Source organism: Megalobrama amblycephala, linkage group LG24, assembly GCF_018812025.1.
Source record: "Megalobrama amblycephala isolate DHTTF-2021 linkage group LG24, ASM1881202v1, whole genome shotgun sequence".
NCBI classification, from domain to species: Eukaryota; Metazoa; Chordata; class Actinopteri; order Cypriniformes; family Xenocyprididae; genus Megalobrama; species Megalobrama amblycephala.
The window spans coordinates 2,659,188-2,668,157 of record NC_063067.1 but is presented as its reverse complement, the minus strand read 5'-3'; the positions used below and the strand labels follow the sequence as shown (position 1 = coordinate 2,668,157).

Sequence of the window (8,970 nt, the reverse complement as noted above, 5' to 3'; positions counted from 1 at the left end):
CTGCAGCTGAGAGTAAGAATTCAGTGAAGGTGAAACTAAATAAAACAGATGAACTGGAAACTTCTTCAAACAACTTTATTCAGACACACGGAAGCTAGTGATCGCAGCTGATATTCACTCAAAGGTAAGTGATAGATGTAATGTAAGAGCTTGTTCGGCAGTTTTAAACTTGAATACTATTAGAATATTGTTAATGAGTATATCATTCTGGCTGTAAAGTAGAATTTGATATGTGCTGTCATGTCACACAACTAAAAGACTTCAGAAACAGAAAGTACTTGAACACAGCTTATAAAAAAATTATAATTAGCAGACTCACTACATTATCTCAACTCCAAACATAAAATGATCTTATATTGTATAACCTTAATAGATGTTTGCATGTCAGGATATGAAAATGAATTTATTTGAATTTCAGGTTTTGAGGGAGAAATGCACAAGCTACCACACAAGTTAGACCAGTTTACAAGACTGAGTAAGAATTTAGCTGCCGAAGTGTTGTCATACCTGTGGTCAGTTAGCCTAGTGTTGTTAGTTAGTTATTAAAGAACGGAATTGGAAAGCAGCACAAGAGTAAACAGAGTTCATGAGCTGTGGATGTCAAGAGACAGATACAATGAAATATGTGTGATTACGTGGCACTTGGGAAATAAATATTTTGTCAGAATATACAGCTACATTTGAAAGGCCATCAGTGGAGAAATACTTAAAACATTTCAGTTTACCTTGGTATTATCAAAATTGCTAATACAACAACGTAGAAGAAATATCGTCATTGTTTTTTCAGTCATGGCATCCTCCCGTGGTCCAGCACTAAATGAGGAGCTCCAGTGCTCCATCTGTCTGGAAGTGTTCACTGATCCAGTCACCACTCCATGTGGACACAACTTCTGCAGAACCTGCCTGAGCAAGTGCTGGACGAACACTTGGTCCTGCTTCTGTCCATTCTGTAAAGAAAGATTCAGCAAAAGACCTGATCTCAAGATTAATACAACACTCAGAGATGTTGTGCAACACTTCAAGAAGAAGCTCAATCTAGGAGAATCTAAAGGGTTCTGTGACTTCTGTGATGAAAGAAAGCAGAAAGCTGTGAAGTCTTGCCTGACGTGTCAAAGCTCTTACTGTGATGATCATCTGGAGCCTCATCGCAGAGTCCCACGTCTAATGAAACACAAACTGATCAACGCTGTGGAAAATCTGGAGGATTATATATGCCAGAAACACGAGAGACCTCTGGAGATGTTCTGCAGAGATGATCAGACGTGTGTTTGTCTGTCCTGCTCTGAAGGAGAACACAGGACTCACAACACTGTTCCTATAGAGGAGGAGAGTCGAGAGAAGAAGGTAAAGAGATACAGACAAAACACTTTAAATACCCAATGAAATGCATCTTTGAAATACACAAAACTACAATTGGGTCTTTAAATGATTTTCAAAGTCAATATTCAAATAAGAGTTTGTCAGAAGATGGAAACAAATAATAATAAAATTCAGTGATAAATGTGTTTTTCTCTGTATGTAGGATCAGCTGGTTCAGACACAGACAGATGTTCATCAGATGATCCAGGACAGAATGAAGAAGATTCAAGAGATCAAACACTCACTAGAACTAAGAAAAGTGAGTGGAAAAAACGATTACAGCACAACAGCAGTCTCAAAGTACAAACTGGTATTGGCCGAAGCACCAATAGTAACAACAGCAACATAGAAGGTTCACTAATTGTAGTCATAACAGGCAAATTGTCAGGGCAGACAGTAGACAAACAGAAACAATATACAGGTAAACAAGTCAGGTTCAAAATGCAGGTAGCAAGAGTCATAAATAATAATAATCTAAAAAGGGTCAAAACCAGGCAAGACAATCATGGGGAAAATGCTCAGAGATGTTAGCCTCGGCAAAACAAGACTTGGCACTGAGTCTAGCTTGGCCATGAAATGGTGGCCATAAATAGGCCATGAAATGGTGCACAGGTGTGTGCAATCAGTCCAGGTATGTGAGTTCTGGGATTTGTAGTCCAATTACTAATACTTGGGTGAGAGAGAACTCCGGTGTCAGACAGGATGTTCAGTGACAGCGTTCGTGACATTAATAAAGGTGCTGAATTTAATGGATTTAAAAAGTCACATATTTCTTAAACTATCCTTTTAAATTAATATGTAAATACATAATAAATTAATTTGCTAATTGATCTCATTCATCAGAAGAACATGGAGAAAGAGAAATCATCCAGTGTTGAGATCTTCACTGATCTGATCCGCTCCTTTGAGAGATGTCAGTCTGAGCTGCTGAAGATGATGGAGGACCAGCAGAAAGAAGCAGAGAAACAGGCTGAAGATCTCATTAAAGAGCTGCAGCAAGAAATCACTGAGCTGAAGAAGAAAAACACTGAGCTGGAGCAGCTCTCACACACTGATGATCATCTCCACCTCATACAGGTCTGTCAACATCTGTCTCATCAGTCATCATGTGAAATATTACAGGACAAACTCACTATTTCCCAAACCTGATGAGCTGCCTCTGTAAGCAAAAGAGCAAAAGAGAATTTGTAAAACATTTAATTAACTTTATAAAAAGCAAATACTTAATGTTTCTCTCTTCTTCTGTAGATGTACTCACCCCTGTACAGCCGTCGAAATGCCAAGAACTGGAATAAGATCTGGATTGACTCTGAAGTCAATGTGAACCCTCTGTATAAAGCTTTGGCTCAACTGAAGAAAACTCATAAGACACTAAATCAAAAACTTAGTCAAACTGGTATGTGATTATAAAATACAGTGCATAGATATTTTTTGTCAGTTGTCAGTAATGAGAAATATTTTTAAAGGAAATTCTGGGACAAATCCAATATAAGGATCTGTTATGTGCTGGTGATTACCATAGACAATTATTTAGTCTCAGTTTGTAGGATTGCTTAGAAAATATAACCATGCCATAATCATCAACTTAAAAACTCCATATTAGCATTAGACTGGAGTGATAAAAGTCCATGGTGGGGTAGACGGAGGTGGGATAGGCTGTGCCCCTTTATAGTCCAGACAGGGAGCACAGGAGATTTAGAGATGGCCTCAGTGGCCGTCAGTGATGCGCGGGTTGATCCAAAATGAGCGGGTGCCTGCGGTCACCCGCGGTTACCAGCGGTTACGAGTCATCCAAAAATATTTTTAATGATATTCGGGTCGCGGTCGGTCGGGTCGTTTGAAATAAAGATGCCAATTAAACCTTTGTAATTTATATAGTACTAGACACAATTTTCTATGAAATACATAGGCCTAGACTTTATTGGCTGAATAACTTGCGCGAAGATGACGCACAAGCTCAGTCTGCAGGTAGAGATGGAGGCGGCAAGAGAAAAGGTGAAGACTGGGGAGTGGAAGCTCCACAAATACACAAATAGAAAGAGCAAAGTGTGGGAGACATTTGCCGAAATAATGAAAGAATGAAATAGTAACATTATTAATGTTGAGCGTTATTAACTTTTGAATAAATGCTGACGCGGGACAAAATGCCCGATTTCCCAACACGTTGAACTGAGCCATTGCACCATTTTAATAGGCTACTTTTAAACGCATATAGCTCAGTAATGTCAGTTTTATGTATTTTCTGAGAGGGGGCGGGATTTTTGTTGGGAAAGTCGGGGGAGAGACGCACACTTCGATTAGACTGGTTAAACATATGCAGCATCTTAATTGTTCAGAAAATGAAACGAAATAAATGAATAAATCAAGCCTTTATTACATAACACTAGGCTATATCATACAGCATTCAGAAAAAGAATACTCCTAAGGGCTGTCACACTTTTCCAAATATGGCCCAATGACGCTACGATGAGCATTTACTACTTTTAAAAAATGCGGGTAAGGAAGCGGGTCGGGTACAATATTTTCTTTCTTTTTTTTTTGCGGTCCGAGTTGCGGGCGGGTTAGTTGAAAACGTCGGTCAGGTGCGGGTTGTTTATACATTGATCCGCGCATCACTGGTGGCCGTAACAGAGGAGTCAGGGACGGCCCATACACACCTCCATCTTTGGAGGTGTGTATGGCCCAGACACACAAGATGGCAGTAGCTATTGTAGGAAGTACTGAAGCCAGGGGATGGACTTCCGTGACCACCGGACTTGGGACCTCCAGGCTGGAGAGCACAGAGACCATGGGACTTGGGATCACAGAGATCACCAGACTTGAATGCAGAGAAACCATTGGTGAAGGGAGAGCTGAGACCATCGAACTTGGGACCACTGATATAGGGCAGAGTTCTCTGATTTCTCTTGGCAGAGTTTTTAATTTTATTCTGCTGGAACCATTGTGGGTCAGGTCTTCTATGACATAAGGGGAACTCAAAGATGAGGAAAACTGGATCCAAGTGCAGATAAAACTTTAATAGTAATTAAAAAAACTAAACACTAGGAAACAAGGAACAGAACAAAAACACAAGGAAACAAGAAGCACGGAGAATATTAACCAATAGCTAGGGAATAAGATGACCAAGTACAAAAGAAGCACAAAGGCTATATATATATATATATATATATATATATATATATATATATATATATACCAATCAGGCATTACATTATGATCACCTACCAAATACTGTGTTGGTCCCGCTTTTGTTGCCAAAACAGCCCTGACCCGTTGAGGCATGGACTCCTCTAGACCCCTGAAGGTGTGCTGTGGTATCTGACACCAAGATGTAGCAGCAGATCCATTAAGTCCTGTAAGTTGCAAGGTGGATCCTCCATGGATCGGACTTGTTTGTTCAGCACATCCCACAGATGCTCGATTGGATTGAGATCTGGGGAATTTGGAGGCCAAGTCAACACCTCAAACTTGTTGTTGTGCTCCTCAAACCATTTCTGAACCATTTTTTCTTTGTGGCAGGGTGCATTATCCTACTGAAATTATCAGGCTCTTTCGGTGGTGGACAGGGGTCAGCATGGGCACCCTGACTGGTCTGCAGCTATGCAGCCCCATACGCAACAAAAGTGATGCACTGTGTATTCTGACACCTTTCTATCAGAACCAGCATTAACTTCTTGAGCAGTTTGAGCTACAGTATCTCGTCTGTTGAATCGGACCACATGGGCCAGCCTTCGCTCCCCACGTGCATCAGTGAGTCTTGACTGTCCATGACCCTGTCTCCGGTTCACCACTGTTCCTTCCTAGGACCACTTTTGATAGATACTGACCACTGCAGACCTGGAACACCCCACAAGAGCTGCAGTTTTGGAGATGCTCTGGCCCAGTCGTCTAGCCATCACAATTTGGAAAAAATTTTCACTTGCTGCCTAATATATCCCACCCACTAACAGGTGCCATAATGAAAAGATGAATAGGTGAAGTGAATAACACTGATTATCTCTTTATCATGGCACCTGTTATTGGGGGAGATATATTAGGCAGCAAGTGAAAATTTTGTCCTCAAAGTTGATGCCTTAGAAGCAGGAAAAATGGGCAAGCACAACAACAAGAGGAGCACAAAGAGTTTGAGGAGTTGACTTGGCCTCCAAATTCCCCAGATCTCAATCCAATCGAGCATCTGTGGGATGTGCTGAACAAACAAGTCTGATCCATGGAGGCTCCACCTCACAACTTACAGGACTTAAAGGATCTGCTGCTAACATCTTGGTGTCAGATACCACAGCACACCTTCAGGGGTCTAGAGGAGTCCATGCCTCGACGGGTCAGGGCTGTTTTGGCAGCCAAAGGGGTACCAACACAATACTACATTTACATACAAGGAATAAGGAGGAAACAACACCTGGGCACATAACTATAGAAGTTTTCTACCTCACAAGGAGTATTTAGATACTTTACAGCTCAAATAAATGCAAAGTTCTGGCATGAAACTCTAGATGTTGTAGGCTGATAGGACTAACTCATTTGGTAGCGATTACATCATTATTTACATAGCACAGCTGATTTGTTGTTGTCGCGTCAGCAGCCAATGAGCTGCAGCTCAACAATCCAACAAATACTGGTAGTGTTTGCTGTTAGCAGTCTGCAGCGCACTTTCAGAAACCCTTCGCCTTCCTCAGCTTCACCTGTATAGATCTGCTATGGGGGTTTCATTTATGTATGTTACATGTGCAGCTGCATGTCTTACATGCTCACAGCAATGTTTGTGAATGTATTGGCAGCAAGTCTTGGTACTTTCTCTGCAGCAGCATAACAGATCTACATTTCCATGCCAATCTATTACCATACCAATTTCCCAAGAGTTGTCATGACAGGACAATTTAGTTACTGGATAATTAATATGCCCTTATACTTTTATTATAAGTACATTAACTGTAAAAACATTGTGTTAGAAATGGATGGATGAGCCACATTTACATGCCACTGAATAGAGATAATCTCATTGTTAACCTGAAACTATTCCTACAAATAATTCATCATCTTGTATTATCTGTGTCCACAGGGTTGAAGTGTGTACAGAAGTATGCAGGTACAGTGAGATAATTTTCTCAAGAGTAATTTTCTCAAATACACTTTGAATACTTTGTTAATCTGTATTATATATGTACTGCATGTACAGCGGTGCTCTGAAGTTGATTGATAATGTCTGATCTCTCTCAGTGGATGTGACTCTGGATCCTAATACAGCAAATCCATATCTTATCCTATCTGATGATGGAAAAGAAGTCAGTCATGGAGACACTGAGCAGAACGTCCCAGAAAACCCAAAGAGATTTGATGTCTGTTTTTGTGTTCTGGCAAAGCAGGGATTCAGTTCAGGGAGATTTTACTATGAGGTGCAGGTGAAGGGAAAGACTCAGTGGAGTTTAGGAGTGGCCAGAGAATCCATTAACAGGAAGGGGGAGATCACACTGAGTCCTGAGGATGGATACTGGACTGTGACTCAGTTTATTGAGAATAATTTTTTAGTTTTTGATTATCTATGTGTCTCTTTATCTCTGAGAGTGAAACCTGAGAAGGTGGGAGTGTTTGTGGATTATGAGGAGGGTCTGGTCTCTTTTTATGACGTGGGCACCGGCTCTCATATCTACTCTTTCACTAGTCAGACTTTCACTGAGAAACTCTATCCATATTTAAGCTCATGCCTTAATAATGAAGGTAAAAACTCAAAGCCACTGATCATCACACCTGTCAGATAAAATTAGCAAATAAATTCCCCAGACGTTAAACATTAAACCTGGAAAATGTATGTGCTGTTGTTAAGGATTAAAATATGTACAAAGCCAAAATGAATCTGCACACCAAATCAAAAAATTAGATTAATTCATTATGCAGTCTACACCATTTTACTGCAAAGCTGCTGTAGATTTAAAGATTGCGTTCTTTTAATTCAGCTAAGAGTAACGCCGTTATGCATCAGTCTTCTATTGGTCACACAACTTCACAGGGCAGAGTTCACCAAACTTGAACTCTGGAATGCAGTGAAATTTACATGAACTTGTGTTTCCTGACTCACACATTCACATACATAAGAATGGAAGTCAATGGAACAAGAAGTGTGACTTACCTTTTATCTAACTGGGTTATGCTAACCATCCAAACCTAAGTAAAAACACTGAAACCATGGAAACTCATTTCTATAAATAATGCCATTTTTTAATTCATGTGTGGATTACAGCTTGTAATGAGACCATTTCTGAAGCCATTTTCTCTCTTTGTTCTCCAGCTGTTAACTTGAAATGAGATTTAAAATGTTGCAGTTCTTCAACTACAGTATCTGAATAAATACATATTAAATTCTGTAACTGATATCGCTTGTATTAAACTGCATGCTAATAAATATGCAAATACAAACTGAAGAATAAACATCTCACATAAACATTTGTACAGATAGACAGGACATGACATTTACCCACCACAGTGTCCTCTAGAGGCTGAAACAGTACAAACACTTCTAATGGATGTAGAGTTTCTTTTTGTGATGAAAATTACTCAAATGTAGTGTTTTGATTTAAGTAAAAGTTGACACAAAAACCCTGATTAAGGACATTAAACACAAATCATTTTTGTTCTAAATGAAATCCAGGTACTTCAGCCAATAGTTCTATGAACTATGAAAAGGTTCTTCCGTTGCGAAAGCACCTTAACTGATGCAGACCTGAAGGTTGAAATGTTGTGCTTTCAATAAAAGTTGTTTGGAGCTTTTCAGTGTACAGACATCATGCTTCTTTTTCCCATACTTTACAGTAACAGCCTAACTACAACCAAAATGCAACATAATGAAATATAAAAATGTTTTATGCTTGTTACACATCACAAATAAGTGGATCATGTACAATCCGAATTCCGGAAAAATTGGGCCGCTTTTTAAATGTGAATAAAATGAAAACTAAAGGACTTTCAAATCACATGAGTCAATATTTTATTCACGATAGAACATAGATAACATAACAAATGTTTAGACAGAGAAATTTTACAATTTTATGCACAAAATGAGCTCATTTCAAATTTGATGCCTGCTACAGGTCTCAAAAAAGTTGTAACGTGGGGGAATGTTTACCATGGTGTAGCATCTCCTCTTCTTTTCAAAACTGTGAAGATGTCTGGGCATCGAGGTTATGAGTTTCTGGAGTTTTGGTGTTGAAATTTGGTCCCATTCTTGCTTGAAATAGGTTTCCAGTTGCTGAAGAGTTCGTGGTCGTCTTTGATGTATTTTTCGTTTTAATGATGCACCAAATGTTCTCTATAGGTGAAATATTCAGCACCCGGACTCTTCTATGACGAAGCTGTGCTTAGTTGGCATCTGCAGATGGCACGGCGGATTGTGTTTACCGACAGTGGTTTCTAGAAGTATTCCTGGGTCCATTTAATAATGTCATTGACACAATCATACCGACGAGTGATGCGGTGTCGTCTGAGGGCCCGAAAACTACGGGCATCCAAGGTCTTCGGCCTTGTCCCTTACGCACAAGATTTCTCCAGGTTCTCTGAATCTTTTGATGATGTTATGCACTGTAGATGATGAGATTTTAAGGGACTTTGTTTTGCACAATC

The 8,970-nt window shown here is 39.7% G+C and overlaps 1 protein-coding gene across 1 annotated transcript; it reads left to right on the top strand.

Annotated features, from left to right (window-relative positions):
• The first annotated feature begins 339 nt into the window (after positions 1 to 339).
• Positions 340 to 8,313, top strand: LOC125260336 (E3 ubiquitin-protein ligase TRIM39-like). The gene is made up of 6 exons (XM_048178677.1): positions 340 to 1,344; positions 1,523 to 1,618; positions 2,203 to 2,436; positions 2,608 to 2,755; positions 6,419 to 6,445; positions 6,577 to 8,313. Exons 1-6 carry the CDS (start codon positions 790 to 792, stop codon positions 7,113 to 7,115), a joined length of 1,599 nt encoding a protein of 532 aa, XP_048034634.1. The 5' UTR covers positions 340 to 789; the 3' UTR covers positions 7,116 to 8,313.
• Positions 8,314 to 8,970: the final 657 nt, after the last annotated feature.

What these genes read in the sequence shown, in the direction of transcription:
- LOC125260336 (XM_048178677.1), top strand. Translation starts at nt 790, where the DNA reads ATGGCATCCTCCCGTGGTCCAGCACTAAATGAGGAGCTCCAGTGCTCC. An exon ending in AGGAGAGTCGAGAGAAGAAG is followed by an intron (nt 1,345 to 1,522) that starts GTAAAGAGATAC and finishes CTCTGTATGTAG; the next exon opens with GATCAGCTGGTTCAGACACA. An exon ending in TCAAAAACTTAGTCAAACTG is followed by an intron (nt 2,756 to 6,418) that starts GTATGTGATTAT and finishes CTGTGTCCACAG; the next exon opens with GGTTGAAGTGTGTACAGAAG.